Source organism: Salvelinus alpinus, chromosome 2, assembly GCF_045679555.1.
Source record: "Salvelinus alpinus chromosome 2, SLU_Salpinus.1, whole genome shotgun sequence".
In the NCBI taxonomy this organism is placed as follows: Eukaryota; Metazoa; Chordata; class Actinopteri; order Salmoniformes; family Salmonidae; genus Salvelinus; species Salvelinus alpinus.
Window position 1 is genome coordinate 104,015,247 of NC_092087.1, and position 19,479 is coordinate 104,034,725.

The 19,479-nt window shown below is 41.8% G+C and overlaps 1 protein-coding gene across 2 annotated transcripts; it reads left to right on the plus strand.

Annotated features, from left to right (window-relative positions):
- Positions 1–1,918: 1,918 nt before the first annotated feature.
- LOC139546968 (zinc finger protein 879-like) lies at positions 1,919–17,667 on the plus strand. 2 transcript variants are annotated; one of them, XM_071355966.1, is made up of 2 exons: positions 1,919–2,721; positions 16,510–17,667. In XM_071355966.1, exons 1-2 carry the CDS (start codon positions 2,214–2,216, stop codon positions 17,373–17,375), a joined length of 1,374 nt encoding a protein of 457 aa, XP_071212067.1. In that variant the 5' UTR covers positions 1,919–2,213; the 3' UTR covers positions 17,376–17,667. The 2 variants fall into 2 exon arrangements, with proteins under 2 accessions (XP_071212067.1, XP_071212074.1); XM_071355973.1 differs by having other exon boundaries at positions 16,513–17,667.
- The last annotated feature ends 1,812 nt before the right edge of the window (positions 17,668–19,479 follow it).

Sequence of the window (19,479 nt, forward strand, 5' to 3'; positions counted from 1 at the left end):
CAGAAGTCCTCCACCTGCTAATCCGTGGGTGTGGTAGAAAATAAACTTTTATTTGGATGCAATGAACATATATTAATATGCACGATCATTTCTCCCGACAATGGATGAGCTGCTCTGGCACGCGTCATGAAACAGAGTCGTAGTACACCTGCACCACGCCGAAAGAGCAGCAGAAGCTGCCGAACAATCGTCAACAGTACAACAAGGCGCACACTCCACTGTTTCAGACGGCTAACCAATCTCCTTGCTCCGGCCAAACGCTACGCCACGCCCACAAACATTAGTTTGTTCTCCACAATGAGTCTGGATCAGAGTACCTCCATGACGACTCCTAGAACAGAAACACTTTCACTGTTCTGATTGGTCCCAGAAACCGATGGGTTGGGTCAGATGTGAGGTTTGAAAAATCGTCATTGGAGTTGCTACTCTGACTGGTTGGAGATGAGCCAATCGCTGATTACTTTGTTTTCTGCAACACCCCTCATTTTGACGTCACCACAATCGACTTCAATGACGTCAGTCTCAGACTGAAGTATGTAGCGAACGACAGTGGAATAATTCAGTTTGAATCGTCAGGCCACTCTATCGCTAATCTTCCCAAAGAGAAAGTGACATTTTTTTTTTGTTTGATGCGGCGATAGAGCGATGCATGAACCAGGGCTTAAATGCTCATGCGAATGTGCTGTAAAATAAAATGTAATTGTATTGGCCACATACACATATTTAGCAGATGTTATTGCGGGTGTAGCGATATGATTGTGTTCCTAGCTTCAATAGCGGAGTAGTATCTAACGATTCACAACAATACACACACACAAATCTAAAAGTGGAAGAGTGGAATTAAGAAATATATAAATGTTAGGATGAGCAATGTCGGAGTGGCATTGACTAAAATACAGTAGAATAGAGTATATACATATGAAGTGGGTACAACACTATGTAAACATTATTGAAGTGACTAGTTTCCCATTTTCTTTAAGTGACCAGTGATTCCATGTCTATGTCTATAGGGCAGCAGCCTCTAAGGTGCAGGGTTGAGTAACTGGGTGGTAGTCAGCTAGTGATGGCTATTTAACAGTCTGATGGCCTTGAGATAGAAGCTGTTTTTCAATCTCTCTGTCCCAGCTTTGACACACCTGTACTGACCTCGCCTTCTGGGTGATAGCGGGGTGAACAGGCCGTGGCTCGGGTGGTTGTTGTCCTTGATGATCTTTTTGGCCTTCCTGTGACATCGGGTACTTTAGGTGTCCTGGAGGGTTGTGCCTTCTTCACCACACTGTCTGGACCATTTCAGATTGTCAGTGATGTGTACGCCAAGGAACTTGAAGCTTTTCATCTTCTTCACTGCGGTCCCGTCGATGTGGATGGGGGCGTGCTGTCTCCTGAAGTCCACGATCAGCTCTTTAATTTTGTTGACGTAGAGGGAGAGATTATTTTCCTGGCACCACTCCGGCAGGACCCTCACCTCCTCCCTGTAGGCCGGGGGGGAGGGGGGGGGGCATTTCCAGTCCTCGGGCGCCTGATTGGTGTCAGAGTTTTGCCCCATCCCCAGCTAACACACCTGACTCCAATAATCAGCTGATCCTGATCTTCAGTTCAGAATGAAATTTGATTAATCAGCTGTGTTTGCTAGGGAGGGAGAAAAAGTGGGACATCAATCAGGCCCGAGGACTGGGGTTGCCATCCCCTGCTGTAGATGGCTCGTCATTGTTGGTAATCAGACCTACTACTGTTGTGTAGTACAGTATTTAAATTCTCTCATTAAAAAAATCTGCACTAATCCATCAACACACGCTTCACTTTGTACGTTTACATATAATATTACACTTAATATAATATTACACTTAGATTAAACAAACGTTTGCCCCCCCTAATTTTTTTTTTTATCAACTGCGTTTCCCACTCCAATCAGCAGATGGCGATGTGCATATTTCAGGCGATACTGCTAGTGTGACGTCTAATGTAGTGGACGAGACACTTCTTCAACTGTAACAACAGTTAGTCGGCCTCCTCCGTAGCCGAAAACATTCAATGTTTTTAGGCTGTTTTGATGTACATTAGTCACTGTGTTTTAAACATATTTCTGTTGTGTCTACTTGTTGGTCCATTTAATGCACTATTTACGTTATTTGTCAGGTAGCTGGCTTGCTAAGTTAGCTTTGCACTAGGCTAATCGCTAATGCTAAGTAGCTAGCTAGCTAACATCCCCGACCATGAGTTCACTAAGCTACTCCACTCCTGCTGAAGAAGAGGTCTGCTGGACAGAGAAAGAAGAAGAGGCTGTTACAGTTAAACAAGAAGTAGAGGATGAGGCTGTTACAGTAAAAGAAGAAGAGAAAGAAGTTACAGTGACAGAAGAGAAGGAGGATTTTACTGTTAAACAAGAGGGGGGAGGAGTTTTCGGAGTGAAGGAGGAGAGGGAGATTACTGTCACGTTGAAAGATGAGGAGGAAGGAGAGGAAGAGGGGGAGATTACTGTCACGTTGAAAGCGGAGGAGGAAGGAGAGGAAGAGGGGCAGATTACTTTCACGTTGAAAGAGGAGGAGGAAGGAGAGGAAGAGGAGGGGCAGATTACTTTCACGTTGAAAGAAGAGGAGGAGGAGGCAGGAGAGGAAGAGGGGCAGATTACTTTCACGTTGAAAGAAGAGGAGGGGCAGATTACTTTCACGTTGAAAGAGGAGGAAGGAGAGGAAGAGGAGACGGGAGATCTGAGTAAAACCAGTAAGTACGGTCTTAAAAACTGGGGCACAAACTCTTCAGACCTTGAATATTGCTAGGTCACATGTTTGAAAACAGGCTATTGAAATGTAAAAGTTTCAAATATTTATTTAAAAACGTGTAAGTGCTTTATTGGAAAACCATAGGGTGAACAATCCTATGGGAAAACCTACCCTGTGAACAATCCTAAATTGGTTTTAGGTTTCTCGGTCACATTGTGAATGAGCTATTGAAATTAGGTGATTTGTTAAACATTTTATATAATTAAAAATAATGTGGAACACTGGACCGTTGGAATTAGGTTTCTAAATCATGTGGTGAAAGAGGTGATTCCCATGACAGGAATAATGGACCGTTGGAATTAGGTTTCTAAATCATGTGGTGAAAGAGGTGATTCTCATGAAAAGTGTCTGTGGACATATTTCTCATTACTGTAACACTTGTTCAAGTTGCTCTAAAAACTCAAATATTTGTTTGTATAAAGTTTTATGATGCATCATCTAGTGGAGTATTCATTAGATGAGCACAAAATATTTAACATTTTTCACTTACATGTGTTCAGAATGAGGGTCTTATTCTCAAACACCCCCTTTATGACACTTGACCTGGAGACATGAATGGGCTTTAGTGATGAGGTAAACACCTCGAGACCCATTACCGTACCAACATGGAGACATGAATGGGCTTTAGTGATGAGGTAAACACCTCGAGACCCATTACCGTACCAACATGGAGACATGAATGGGCTTTAGTGATGAGGTAAACACCTCGAGACCCATTACCGTACCAACATGGAGACATGAATGGGCTTTAGTGATGAGGTAAACACCTCGAGACCCATTACCTTACCAACATGGAGACATGAATGGGCTTTAGTGATGAGGTAAACACCTCGAGACCCATTACCGTACCAACATGGAGACATGAATGGGCTTTAGTGATGAGGTAAACACCTCGAGACCCATTACCGTACCAACATGGAGACATGAATGGGCTTTAGTGATGAGGTAAACACCTCGAGACCCATTACCGTACCAACATGGAGACATGAATGGGCTTTAGTGATGAGGTAAACACCTCGAGACCCATTACCGTACCAACATGGAGACATGAATGGGCTTTAGTGATGAGGTAAACACCTCGAGACCCATTACCGTACCAACATGGAGACATGAATGGGCTTTAGTGATGTGGTAAACACCTCGAGACCCATTACCGTACCAACATGGAGACATGAATGGGCTTTAGTGATGAGGTAAACACCTCGAGACCCATTACCGTACCAACATGGAGACATGAATGGGCTTTAGTGATGAGGTAAACACCTCGAGACCCATTACCGTACCAACATGGAGACATGAATGGGCTTTAGTGATGAGGTAAACACCTCGAGACCCATTACCGTACCAACATGGAGACATGAATGGGCTTTAGTGATGTGGTAAACACCTCGAGACCCATTACCGTACCAACATGGAGACATGAATGGGCTTTAGTGATGTGGTAAACACCTCGAGACCCATTACCTTACCAACATGGAGACATGAATGGGCTTTAGTGATGTGGTAAACACCTCGAGACCCATTACCTTACCAACATGGAGACATGAATGGGCTTTAGTGATGTGGTAAACACTTAGAGAACCATTACCTTACCAACATGGAGGCATGAATGGGCTTTAGTGATGTGGTAAACACTTAGAGAACCATTACCTTACCAACATGGAGGCATGAATGGGCTTTAGTGATGTGGTAAACACTGAGAGAACCATTACCTTACCAACATGGAGGCATGAATGGGCTTTAGTGATGTGGTAAACACTGAGAGACCCATTACCTTACCAACATGGAGACATAAAAAAATCAAATCATATTGATTTGTCACATACACTTGGTTAGCAGATGTTAATGCGAGTGTAGCGAAATGCTTGTGCTTCTAGTTCCAACCATGCAGTAATATCTAACAAGTAATCTAAGCTAACAATTCCACAACTACTACCTTATACACACAAGTGTAAAGGAATGAATACGAATATGTACAAAAATATATGAATGAGGGATAGCCGAACGGCATAGGCAAGATGCAGTAGATGATATAGAGTACAGTATATACATATGAGATGAGTAATGTAGGGTATTTAAACATTATATAAAGTGGCATTGTTTAAAGTGGCTAGTGATACATTTAATTACATCAAGATGGCAAGATGCAGTAGATGGTATAGCGTACAGTATAAACATATGAGATGAGTAATGTAGGGTATGTAAACATTATATAAAGTGGCATTGTTTAAAGTGGCTAGTGATAAGTTGATACATTTTTTCATTTATTAAAGTGGCTAGAGTTGAGTCAGTATGTTGGCAGTAGCCACTCAATGTTAGTGATGGCTGTTTAACAGTCTCATGGCCTTGAGATAGAAGCTGTTTTTCAGTCTCCCGGTCCCCACTTTGATGCACCTGTACTGACCTCGCCTTCTGGATGATAGCGGGGTGAACAGGCAGTGGCTCGGGTGGTTGTTGTCTTTGATGATCTTGTTGGCCTTCCTGTGACATCGGGTGGTGTAGGTGTCCCTGAGGGCAGGTAGTTTGCACCCGGTGATGCGTTGTGCAGACCTCACTACCCTCTGGAGAGCCTTACGGTTGTGGGCGGAGCAGTTGCCGTACCAGGCGGTGATACAGCCCGACAGGATGCTCTCGATTGTGCATCTGTACATGTTTGTGAGTGTGTTTGGTGACAAGCTGGATTTCTTCAGCCTCCCGAGGTTGAAGAGGCGCTGCTGCGCCTTCTTCACCACGCTGTCTGTGTGGGTGAACCATTTCAGTTTGTCCGTGATGTGTACGCCGAGGAACTTAAAACTTACTACCCTCTCCACTCCTGTCCCGTCGATGTGGATAGGGGGGTACTCCCTCTGCTGTTTCCTGAAGTCCACGATCATCTCCTTTGTTTTGTTGACATTGAGTGTGAGGTTATTTTCCTGACACCACACTCCGAGAGCCCTCATCTGTAGGCCCTCACCCTGTAGGCCGTCTCGTCGTTGTTGGTAATCAAGCCTACCACTGTAGTGTCGTCTGCAAACTTGATGATTGAGTTGGAGGCGTGCATGGCCACGCAGTCGTGGGTGAACAGGGAGTACAGGAGAGGGCTGAGAACACACCCTTGTGGGGACCCAGTGTTGAGGATCAGCGGGGTGGAGATGTTGTTACCTACCCTCACCACCTGGGGGCGGCCCGTCAGGAAGTCCAGGACCCAGTTGCACAGGGCGGGGTCGAGACCCAGGGTCTCGAGCTTAATGACGAGTTTGGAGGGTACTAATGTGTTAAATGCTGAGCTGTAATCGATGAACAGCATTCTTACATAGGTATTCCTCTTGTCCAGATGGGTTAGGGCAGTGTGCAGTGTGATGGCGATTGCGTCGTCTGTGGACCTATTTGGGCGGTAAGCAAATTGGAGTGGGTCTAGGGTGTCAGGTAGGGTGGAGGTGATATGGTCATTGACTAGTCTCTCAAAGCACTTCATGATGACGGAAGTGAGTGCTACAAGGGCGGTAGTCATTTAGCTCAGTTACCTTAGCTTTTTTGGGAACAGGAACAATGGTGGTCCTCTTGAAGCATGTGGGAACAGCAGACTGGGATAAGGATTGATTGAATATGTCCGTAAACACACCAGCCAGCTGGTCTGCGCATGCTCTGAGGACGCGGCCGGGGATGCCGTCTGGGCCTGCAGCCTTGCAAGGGTTGACACGTTTAAATGTTTTACTCACGTTGGCTACAGTGAAGGAGAGCCCACAGGTTTTGGTAGCGGGCCGTGTCAGTGGCACTGTACTGTCCTCAAAGCTAGCAAAGAAGTTGTTTAGTCTGTCTGGGAGCAAGACATCGTGATCCGTGACGGGGCTGGTTTTCTTTTATAGTCCTTGATTGACTGTAGACCCTGCCACATACCTCTCGTGTCTGAGCCGTTGAATTGCGACTCTACTTTGTCTCTATACTGACGCTTAGCTTGTTTGATTGCCTTGCGGAGGGAATAGCTATACTGTTTGTATTCGGTCATGTTTCCGGTCACCCTGCCCTGATTAAATGAATGGGCTTTAGTGATGTGGTAAACACGTAGAGAACCATTACCTTACCAACATGGAGACATGAATGGGCTTTAGTGATGTGGTAAACACTTAGAGAACCATTACCTTACCAACATGGAGACATGAATGGGCTTTAGTGATGTGGTAAACACTTAGAGAACCATTACCTTACCAACATGGAGACATGAATGGGCTTTAGTGATGTGGTAAACACTTAGAGAACCATTACCTTACCAACATGGAGACATGAATGGGCTTTAGTGATGTGGTAAACACGTAGAGAACCATTACCTTACCAACATGGAGACATGAATGGGCTTTAGTGATGTGGTAAACACTTAGAGACCCATTACCTTACCAACATGGTGGCATGAATGGGCTTTAGTGATGTGGTCAGTAGTTTGCTGACTCATAATGTCTGTCTCCTGTTACTTCCAGATGAAGCTAAGGGCCTCTCATTACCAAAACACACATTTCTCATTACCGCATCATTTTTAGGCCCGTTTCGGTAATGAGAACCTTCATTTCGGTAATGATAATAAGCTAATTCTAATGTATCTTCAGTGGGTGTGCTGTGCTGGTAACTTTCATTATTTACTAGGTCCACTGCTTACACCTAATGTATAGAATATTTTGTAAACCATCAGTTATCTGATTAAGTAGAGGTTGTTAATAAACCCCATTGAATTAACATAAAGCCACAATCTGGAGTTTGTGTTTCAGCAAAGAGCTGGTGATGTATTGGGTTACTGAATCTCTGATAGTGACCAGTACAGTTTGGTGATGTATTGGGTTACTGAATCTCTGATAGAGACCAGTACAGTTTGGTGATGTACTGGGTTACTGAATCTCTGATAGAGACCAGTACAGTCTGATGATGTATTGGGTTACTGAATCTCTGATAGAGACCAGTACAGTCTGATGATGTATTGGGTTACTGAATCTCTGATAGAGACCAGTACAGTTTGATGATGTATTGGGTTACTGAATCTCTGATAGAGACCAGTACAGTCTGATGATGTATTGGGTTACTGAATCTCTGATAGAGACCAGTACAGTTTGATGATGTATTGGGTTACTGAATCTCTGATAGAGACCAGTACAGTCTGATGATGTATTGGGTTACTGAATCTCTGATAGAGACCAGTACAGTCTGATGATGTATTGGGTTACTGAATCTCTGATAGAGACCAGTACAGTCTGATGATGTATTGGGTTACTGAATCTCTGATAGAGACCAGTACAGTCTGATGATGTATTGGGTTACTGAATCTCTGATAGAGACCAGTACAGTCTGGTGATGTATTGGGTTACTGAATCTCTGATAGAGACCAGTACAGTCTGATGATGTATTGGGTTACTGAATCTCTGATAGAGATCAGTACAGTTTGATGATGTACTGGGTTACTGAATCTCTGATAGAGACCAGTACAGTCTGATAATGTATTGGGTTACTGAATCTCTGATAGAGACCAGTACAGTTTGGTGATGTATTGGGTTACTGAATCTCTGATAGAGACCAGTACAGTCTGGTGATGTATTGGGTTACTGAATCTCTGATAGAGACCAGTACAGTCTGGTGATGTATTGTGTTACTGAATCTCTGATAGAGACCAGTACAGTCTGGTGATGTATTGGGTTACTGAATCTATAATGAGCCTTCATTGGGCAATAGCCGGCCCCCTACCAAGATGGGCCCGCCCCCCTACCAAGATGGGCCCGCCCCCCTACCAAGATGGGCCGCCCCCCCTATCGAGATGAGCCGGCCCCACTACCGAGATGGGCCATCCTGAGTTCACGCAAACTCACATTCAAAGTAAAACGCAGCATCAGCAAAGAGACCTGTAACCATGACATTATCTATTATTATAGAGCTTTGTTCAGCCTATAAACATGACATTATCTATTATTATAGAGCTCTGTTCAGCCTATAACATGAAATTATCTATTATTATATCTGCTCAGCCTAAAGACATGACATTATCTATTATTATAGAGCTCTGCTCAGCCTAAAGACATGACATTATCTATTATTATAGAGCTCCGCTCAGCCTATAAACATGACATTATCTATTATTATAGAGCTCCGCTCAGCCTATAAACATGACATTATCTATTATTATAGAGCTCCGCTCAGCCTATAAACATGACATTATCTATTATTATAGAGCTCTGCTCAGCCTGAAGACATGACATGATCTATTATTATAGAGATCTGCTCAGCCTATAAACATGACATTATCTATTAGAGCTCTGTTCAGCCTAAAACAGGACATGATCTATTAATATAGACCTCTGCTCAGCCTAAAAACATGACATCTATTATTATAGAGTTCTGCTCAGCCTATAAACATGACATTATCTATTATTATAGAGCTCTGTTCAGCCTATAAACATGACATTATCTATTATAGAGCTCTGCTCAGCCTATAATCATGACATTATATATTATTATAGAGCTCTGTTCAGCCTATAAACATGACATTATCTATTATTATAGAGCTTTGTTCAGCCTATAAACATGACATGATCTATTATTATAGAGCTCTGCTCAGCCTATAAACATGACATTATCTATTATTATAGAGCTCTGCTCAGCCTATAAACATGACATTATCTATTATTATAGAGCTCTGCTCAGCCTATAAACATGACATTATCTATTATTATAGAGCTCTGTTCAGCCTATAAACATGACATGATCTATTATTATAGAGCTCTGCTCAGCCTATAAACATGACATGATCTATTATTATAGAGCTCTGCTCAGCCTATAAACATGACATTATCTATTATTATAGAGCTCTGCTCAGCCTATAAACATGACATTATATATTATTATAGAGCTCTGTTCAGCCTATAAACATGACATTATCTATTATTATAGAGCTCTGTTCAGCCTATAAACATGACATTATCTATTATAGAGCTCTGCTCAGCCTATAATCATGACATTATATATTATTATAGAGCTCTGCTCAGCCTATAAACATGACATTATCTATTATTATAGAGATCTGCTCAGCCTATAAACATGACATTATCTATTAGAGCTCTGTTCAGCCTAAAACAGGACATGATCTGTTAATATAGACCTCTGCTCAGCCTATAAACATGACATTATCTATTATTATAGAGCTCTGTTCAGCCTGAAGACATGACATGTTCTATTATTATAGAGCTCCGCTCAGCCTATAAACATGACATTATCTATTATTATAGAGCTCTGCTCAGCCTGTAACCTTGACATGATCTATTATTATAGAGCTCCGCTCAGCCTATAAACATGACATTATCTATTATTATAGAGCTCTGCTCAGCCTGAAGACATGACATGATCTATTATTATAGAGATCTGCTCAGCCTATAAACATGACATTATCTATTAGAGCTCTGTTCAGCCTAAAACAGGACATGATCTATTAATATAGACCTCTGCTCAGCCTATAAACATGACATTATCTATTATTATAGAGTTCTGCTCAGCCTATAATCATGACATTATCTATTATTATAGAGCTCTGCTCGGCCTATAAACATGACATTATCTATTATAGAGCTCTGCTCAGCCTATAAACATGACATTCCATGAAACAAGAATAGATTTGAAGCTTTACTGTTAGTGGTGATACGTAGCAGTGAAGCAGGGCTCCCTTGTAATAGATTAGATTTGAAGCTCTACTGTTAGTGGTGATAAGTAGCAGTGAAGCAAGGCTCCCTTGTAATAGATTAGATGTGAAGCTTTACTGTTCGTGTTGATACGTAGCAGTGAAGCAGGGCTCCCTTGTAATAGATTAGATGTGAAGCTTTACTGTTAGTGGTGATACGTGGCAGTGAAGCAGGGCTCCCTTGTAATAGATTAGATTTGAAGCTTTACTGTTAGTGTTGATACGTGGCAGTGAATCAGGGCTCCCTTGTAATAGATCTGTATCTCAATGGGACTCCCCACTAAAATAAAGGTGAAATAAAACAAACTAAATATTGCAGTTTTCGCAAATATCTCAATGCCCGATTGTTTGAAAAAATTATACAACAATATTGAAGTAAATCAAATCAAATCAAAGTACTCTATGTCAACACTACTACTCAGACACCAAAAACGTCACAGATTGGCCCCTAGGTGGCACTGTAAGAAGCATTCAAAGTAGAAGGTTCAGTCCGCCACCCTGTTTGACGTACAACCTAGTACCTTGGTACAAGTGTTTCTCATCGTAGTGAACGTATTTGCCTCATGAACCTATGACCTCCGCCATGTCTTCTCATGAACCTATGACCTCCGCCATGTCTTCTCATGAACCTATGACCTCCGCCATGTCTTCTCATGAACCTATGACCTCCGCCATGTCTTCTCATGAACCTATGATCTCCGCCATGTCTTCTCATGAACCTATGATCTCCGCCATGTCTTCTCATGAACCTATGACCTCCACCATGTCTTCTCATAAACCTATGACCTCCGCCATGTCTTCTCATGAACCTATGACCTCCGCCATGTCTTCTCATGAACCTATGACCTCCGCCATGTCTTCTCATGAACCTATGACCTCCGCCATGTCTTCTCATGAACCTATGACCTCCGCCATGTCTTCTCATGAACCTATGACCTCCGCCATGTCTTCTCATAAACCTATGACCTCCGCCATGTCTTCTCATGAACCTATGACCTCCGCCATGTCTTCTCATGAACCTATGACCTCCGCCATGTCTTCTCATAAACCTATGACCTCCGCCATGTCTTCTCATGAACCTATGACCTCCGCCATGTCTTCTCATGAACCTATGACCTCCGCCATGTCTTCTCATGAACCTATGACCTCCGCCATGTCTTCTCATGAACCTATGACCTCCGCCATGTCTTCTCATGAACCTATGACCTCCGCCATGTCTTCTCATGAACCTATGACCTACGCCATGTCTTCTCATGAACCTATGACCTACGCCATGTCTTCTCATGAACCTATGACCTCCGCCATGTCTTCTCATGAACCTATGACCTCCGCCATGTCTTCTCATGAACCTATGACCTCCGCCATGTCTTCTCATGAACCTATGACCTCCGCCATGTCTTCTCATGAACCTATGATCTCCGCCATGTCTTCTCATGAACCTATGTACTCCGCCATGTCTTCTCATGAACCTATGACCTCCGCCATGTCTTCTCATGAACCTATGACCTCCGCCATGTCTTCTCATGAACCTATGACCTACGCCATGTCTTCTCATGAACCTATGATCTCCGCCATGTCTTCTCATGAACCTATGACCTCCGCCATGTCTTCTCATGAACCTATGACCTCCGCCATGTCTTCTCATGAACCTATGACCTACGCCATGTCTTCTCATGAACCTATGACCTCCGCCATGTCTTCTCATGAACCTATGACCTCCGCCATGTCTTCTCATGAACCTATGACCTCCGCCATGTCTTCTCATGAACCTATGATCTCCGCCATGTCTTCTCATGAACCTATGACCTCCGCCATGTCTTCTCATGAACCTATGACCTCCGCCATGTCTTCTCATGAACCTATGACCTCCGCCATGTCTTCTCATGAACCTATGACCTACGCCATGTCTTCTCATGAACCTATGACCTCCGCCATGTCTTCTCATGAACCTATGACCTACGCCATGTCTTCTCATGAACCTATGACCTCCGCCATGTCTTCTCATGAACCTATGACCTCCGCCATGTCTTCTCATGAACCTATGACCTACGCCATGTCTTCTCATGAACCTATGACCTACGCCATGTCTTCTCATGAACCTATGACCTACGCCATGTCTTCTCATGAACCTATGACCTCCGCCATGTCTTCTCATGAACCAAACATCTCATCGACGCCAAACTCAAAGTCCATTAACCATTCACTCAAATCATGTCTGTCTCTCGTACGTTTGAGTAAAGACAAACAACAAATAAACAATATCTCAAAAGATTAAATAAAATGCCATCTTTGTTAAAAATACAAATAATTGTCTTCAATTAAACTGTAATAACTTTTCTTCTCTTCTCTCTATCAACTTGAAAACTTGAAGTTTTTTTAATTGTTACATGTCCACAAGGGAGGATGTATAATACATCCATGCTGCTGTCTCTTTCAGCCTGGACCTATAGTACTATAATATAATACTATACTATAATACTATACTATAATACTATAATATATAATATAATACTATACTATAATACTATAATATATAATATAATACTATACTATAATACTATAATATCTGTATAATACGTCCATGCTGCTGTCTCTTTCAGCCTGGACCTATAGTACTATAATATAATACTATACTATAATACTATAATATAATACTATAATATATAATATTATACTATACTATAATACTATAATATATAATATAATACTATACTATAATACAATAATATATGTATAATACGTCCATGCTGCTGTCTCTTTCAGCCTGGACCTATAGTACTATAATATATAATATAATACTATACTATAATACTATAATATCTGTATAATACGTCCATGCTGCTGTCTCTTTCAGCCTGGACCTATAGTACTATAATATAATACTATACTATAATACTATAATATAATACTATAATATATAATATTATACTATACTATAATACTATAATATATAATATAATACTATACTATAATACTATAATATATAATATAATACTATACTATAATACTATACTATAATATATAATATAATACTATACTATAATACTATAATATGTAATACTATACTATAATACTATAATATATAATATAATACTATACTATAATACTATAATATATAATATAATACTATACTATAATACTATAATATATGTATAATACGTCCATGCTGCTGTCTCTTTCAGCCTGGACCTATAGTACTATAATATAATACTATACTATAATACTATAATATCTGTATAATACGTCCATGCTGCTGTCTCTTTCAGCCTGGACCTATAGTAATATAATATATAATATAATACTATACTATAATACTATAATATATAATATAATACTATACTATAATACTATAATATATGTATAATACGTCCATGCTGCTGTCTCTTTCAGCCTGGACCTATAGTACTATAATATAATACTATACTATAATACTATAATATATGTATAATACGTCCATGTTGCTGTCTCTTTCAGCCTGGACCTATAGTACTATAATATAATACTATACTATAATACTATAATATCTGTATAATACGTCCATGCTGCTGTCTCTTTCAGCCTGGACCTATAGTACTATAATATAATACTATACTATAATACTATAATATATGTATAATACGTCCATGCTGCTGTCTCTTTCAGCCTGGACCTATAGTACTATAATATAATACTATACTATAATACTATAATATATGTATAATACTTCCATGCTGCTGTCTCTTTCAGCCTGGACCAATAGTACTATAATATATGTATAATACTATACTATAATACTATACTATAATACTATAATATATGTATAATACGTCCACTATATAGTAATATACGTGTAATAGTAGGTATTACTATATAGTACAATCCCATTTTAAAGTAAATAGATGTAGTCAACATCAGCATAGAATATGTACAAATAAGGGCTCCTTGTATTCTAATGGCCCATCCACAGGGCTCTCTGTATTCTAATGGCCCATCCACAGGGCTCCTTGTATTCTAATGGCCCATCCACAAGGCTCCCTCTATTCTATTGGCCCATCCACAGGGCTCCCTGTATTCTAATGGCCCATCCACAGGGCTCCCTCTATTCTAATGGCCCATCCACAGGGCTCCCTGTATTCTAATGGCCCATCCACAGGGCTCCCTGTATTCTAATGGCCCATCCACAGGGCTCCCTGTATTCTAATAACCCATCCACAGGGCTCCCTCTATTCTAATAACCCATCCACAGGGCTCCCTGTATTCTAATGGCCCATCCACAGGGCTCCCTCTATTCTAATAACCCATCCACAGGGCTCCCTCTATTCTAATAACCCATCCACAGGGCTCCCTGTATTCTTATGGCCCATCCACAGGGCTCCCTCTATTCTAATGGCCCATCCACAGGGCTCCCTGTATTCTAATGGCCCATCCACAGGGCTCCCTGTATTCTAATGGCCCATCCACAGGGCTCCCTGTATTCTAATAACCCATCCACAGGGCTCCCTCTATTCTAATAACCCATCCACAGGGCTCCCTGTATTCTAATGGCCCATCCACAGGGCTCCCTGTATTCTAATGGCCCATCCACAGGGCTCCCTGTATTCTAATGGCCCTTCCACAGGGCTCCCTCTATTCTAATGGCCCATCCACAGGGCTCCCTCTATTCTAATGGCCCATCCACAGGGCTCCCTGTATTCTAATGGCCCATCCACAGGGCTCCCTGTATTCTAATGGCCCACCCACAGGGCTCCCTGTATTCTAATGGCCCATCCACAGGGCTCCCTGTATTCTAATGGCCCATCCACAGGGCTCCCTGTAATTCTAATGGCCCATCCACAGGGCTCCCTGTAGTCTAATGGCCCATCCACAGGGCTCCCTCTATTCTAATGGCCCATAATCTAAATATCAAATAAATTCTACTGGACTAGAAAAGGAGGATAATGGACCGAACAAAATCAATTATGGTGAAATACAAATAAATACATGTAAAACCTAATAATGTTTGTTCAGTCGCTGTTTGATAGGGACATAGTATAAACTATTCAACAGATCATGATTTGGTCATTACTGTTCAGTTCCCTGGGATATTCTGTTAGTGAGTCTAAGCGGGTCAAAATAAAATAACAATAACTGAACCCCGGCCCACAGACAGACAGGGTTTGGATAGGAATAAGAATTCAGGAGTGAATGAAAGAGAGGAAGCTCCTCTCCCTGTAAGCTTTACAGAAGCTCCCCACAGACACAGGGGTTGGATAGGAATAAGAATTCAGGAGTGAATGAAAGAGAGGAAGCTCCTCTCCCTGTAAGCTTTACAGAAGCTCCCCACAGACTGACAGGGGTTGGATAGGAATAAGAATTCAGGAGTGAAGGAAGCAGCCGTTTGCTATCCCATATGAAAATAAATTGTCTTTTGGAGTGAAATAATGTCTTTCTTGGTTCTGTTTATATGCGTATAGATTTGTCAATATGAGAACGGACAAGGCACAATCAGAAAGGTTGTGATTTTGCCCAGCCATGTAACCGAGGGTGGGAACACAAAAATTGTAGTCACTCCACAATACTAACCTAAATGACAGAGTGAAAAGGAAGCCTGTACATAATCAAAATAGTCCAAAACATCCTGTTTGCAATAAGGAACTAAAGTAAAGAAAGAAGTTAACTTTATGTTTGGGGCAAATCCAACACATCACTGAATACCACTCTTCATATGTTCAAGCATGGTGGTGGCTGCATCATGTTATGGGTATGCTTGTCACCTGCAAGGACTAAGGATAAAAAGAAACTGAATAGCGCTAAGTACAGGCAAAATCCTGGAGGAAAATTGGGAGACAAATTCACCTTTCAGCAGGACAATAACCCAATACACAAGGCCAGATATACAGTGCATTCATAAAGTATTCAGACCCCTTGACTTTTTCAAAATGTTGTTTAATGTTACTGCCTTATTCTAAAATTGATTGAATTGTTTTTTAACTTGATCTTAGCCGCTAGGCTACCTACCGCCCATTAAACCACCTAGGAAAGTTTCATTCAGGCCTCTGTTTAGTATTTAACTAAATACTTTGTCTTTAGCAGGAGAGCGACCAGACTCTCACTCTGACAGCGGGGAGAGTCATTCAGGGGAACCAGACCCAGAGACGTCCAAACCAGCGAGACGACACCACTGCTCCCAGTGTGGAAAAACTTTTAACCGATCACAACACCTGAAATTACATGAGAGAACACACACAGGAGAAAAGCCTTACCACTGTTCCCAGTGTGGAAAGAGTTTTAGTCAGTTAGGGAGCCTGAAAGGTCATAAGAGAACACACACAGGAGAAAAGCCTTACCACTGTTCCCAGTGTGGAAAGAGTTTTAGTCAGTTAGGGAGCCTGAAAAGTCATAAGCGAATACACTCTGGAGAGAAGCCTTACCATTGCTCCAAATGTGGAAAGAAATTTACATGGTTAGTAGGCCTGAAAATGCACGAGAGGACACACACAGGAGAGAGGCCTTACCACTGTTCCCACTGTGGAAAGAGTTTTAGGTTGTTAGGGATTCTGAAACTGCATGAGAAAGCACACACACGAGAGAAGTCTTACCCCTGTTCCCATTGTGGAAAGAGTTTTAGGTGGTTAGGGACCCTGAAAACACATGAGCGAATACACACACAAAAAAAGGAAAAGCTCTACCAATGTTCGCTGTGTGGAATGAGTTTTACCCAGTTAGAAGCCTTGAATAGGCATGACAGGACACACACACGAGAGGATAAGCCCTACCACTGCTCCCAGTGTGGAAAGAGATTTAACTGGTTAAGGCAGCTGAATAAGCATGAAAGAATACATACACAGGAGGAGAAGACATACCACTGCTCTCATTGTGGAAAGGCATTTTCCCAGTTAGAGGACCTGAAATCACATGAGAGAATAGAGAGGCTGTGTTCTGACTTGAGTTTTTGACTGATAATTTGTGTTTTTGTTTAAATCCTCATGAAATCAAATTGTATATATGAAATCAAACTCATTTTGCTTTTGTTGTTTTTTCATTTTGAGACATGATCATGTCTAATATCAGATGAAATATTTTAAAATGTCTATTTGGTTTTGATTGTTCATCGTATGCTTTTCATATTGCAAAAATGTACATAAATATATAAGTAAGTAAGTAGCTGTCACGTAGAGTAGGCCAGAAGGCTAAACTGGAAAACCTAACCTCTATCAAAATAAAAAGATGGCGGAGCCGCAAAAGTTCTTCTGTGCTTCTGGGTGTTTATTTACAAAGTGATTCCGGAACAAAAACAACAGTACTGCCATTAAAAGTACCTGATGGGGACAAAACAATGCTGCCCCATCCACAGCTTAAAACAATGCTGCCCCATCCACAGCTTAAAAACAATGCTGCCCCATCCACAGCTTAAAACAATGCTGCCACATCCACAGCTTAAAAACAATGCTGCCCCATCCACAGCTTAAAACAATGCTGCCCCATCCACAGCTTAAAACAATGCTGCCCCATCCACAGCTTAAAAACAATGCTGCCCCATCCACAGCTTAAAACAATGCTGCCCCATCCACAGCTTAAAAACAATACTGCCCCATCCACAGCTTAAAAACAATGCTGCCCCATCCACAGCTTAAAAACATTGCTGCCCCATCCACAGCTTAAAACAATGCTTCCACATCAACAGCTTAAAACAATGCTTCCACATCAACAGCTTAAAACAATGCTTCCACATCAACAGCTTAAAACAATGCTTCCACATCAACAGCTTAAAACAATGCTTCCCCATCCACAGCTTAAAACAATGCTTCCCCATCCACAGCTTAAAACAATGCTTCCACATCAACAGCTTAAAACAATGCTTCCACATCAACAGCTTAAAACAATGCTTCCACATCAACAGCTTAAAACAATGCTTCCACATCAACAGCTTAAAACAATGCTGCCACATCAACAGCTTAAAACAATGCTGCCCCATCCACAGCTTAAAACAATGCTGCCCCATCCACAGCTCAATCCAAAATGCCTTCCTCCATGAACTGAAAGAGAGGCTCCTTCCCCTCCCATCAGAACAATTAACACTAATTAAATAAGCAATTACCTATTCAAACCTACATTTTCCATTCAACCAAACACACTGAAGTAGATACATTGCAACACATTTTTTCATGAAACAATATCCCAATATAACATTTACAAAATCACATCCCTACTGACATGGTGTCTTTCAATGTGCTCATTTACATAAACGAGCCTTTCGGGACAGGCACTACAAAGTCAGCCCGATTGCCTTAGCTCGGGTCCTTATCCCAGCATACCTGGAAGCTACAGCGATGGAGAGAGATAGGAACAGAACATGATGTGGAATAGAGTTCCATGTAGTCATGGCTCTATGTAGTACTGTGCGCCTCCCATAGTCTGTTCTGGACTTGGGGACTGTGAAGAGACCTCTGGTGGCATGTCTTGTGCATTGGTGTCCGAGCTGTGTGCCAGTAGTTTAGACAGACAGCTCGGTGCATTCAACAAGTCAATACCTCTCATAAATACAAGTAGTGATGAAGTCAATCTCTCCTCCATTTTGAGCCAGGAGAGATTGACATGCATATTATTAATGTGAGCTCTCTTTGTACAGCCAAGTGCCAGCCGTGCCGCCCTGTTCTGAGCCAATTGTAATTTCCTAAGTCCTTCTTTCTGGCACCTGACCACACGACTGAACAGTCGTCCAGGTGTGACAAAACTAGAGCCTGTAGGACCTACCTTGTTGACAGTGCTGTTAAGAAGGTAGAAACTAGGGCCTGTAGGACCTGCCTTGTTGACAGTGTTGTTAAGAAGGTAGAAACTAGGGCCTGTAGGACCTGCCTTGTTGACAGTGTTGTTAAGAAGGTAGAAACTAGGGCCTGTAGGACCTGCCTTGTTGACAGTGTTGTTAAGAAGGTAGAAACTAGGGCCTGTAGGACCTGCCTTGTTGACAGTGTTGTTAAGAAGGTAGAAACTAGGGCCTGTAGGACCTGCCTTGTTGACAGTGTTGTTAAGAAGGTAGAAACTAGGGCCTGTAGGACCTGC

Bases quoted from the DNA above. Each gene is read 5' to 3' on its own strand.
- LOC139546968 (XM_071355966.1), top strand. From the start codon at position 2,214: ATGAGTTCACTAAGCTACTCCACTCCTGCTGAAGAAGAGGTCTGCTGG. The intron at 2,722-16,509 runs GTAAGTACGGTC...CTTTGTCTTTAG, and splicing joins GGGAGATCTGAGTAAAACCA to CAGGAGAGCGACCAGACTCT.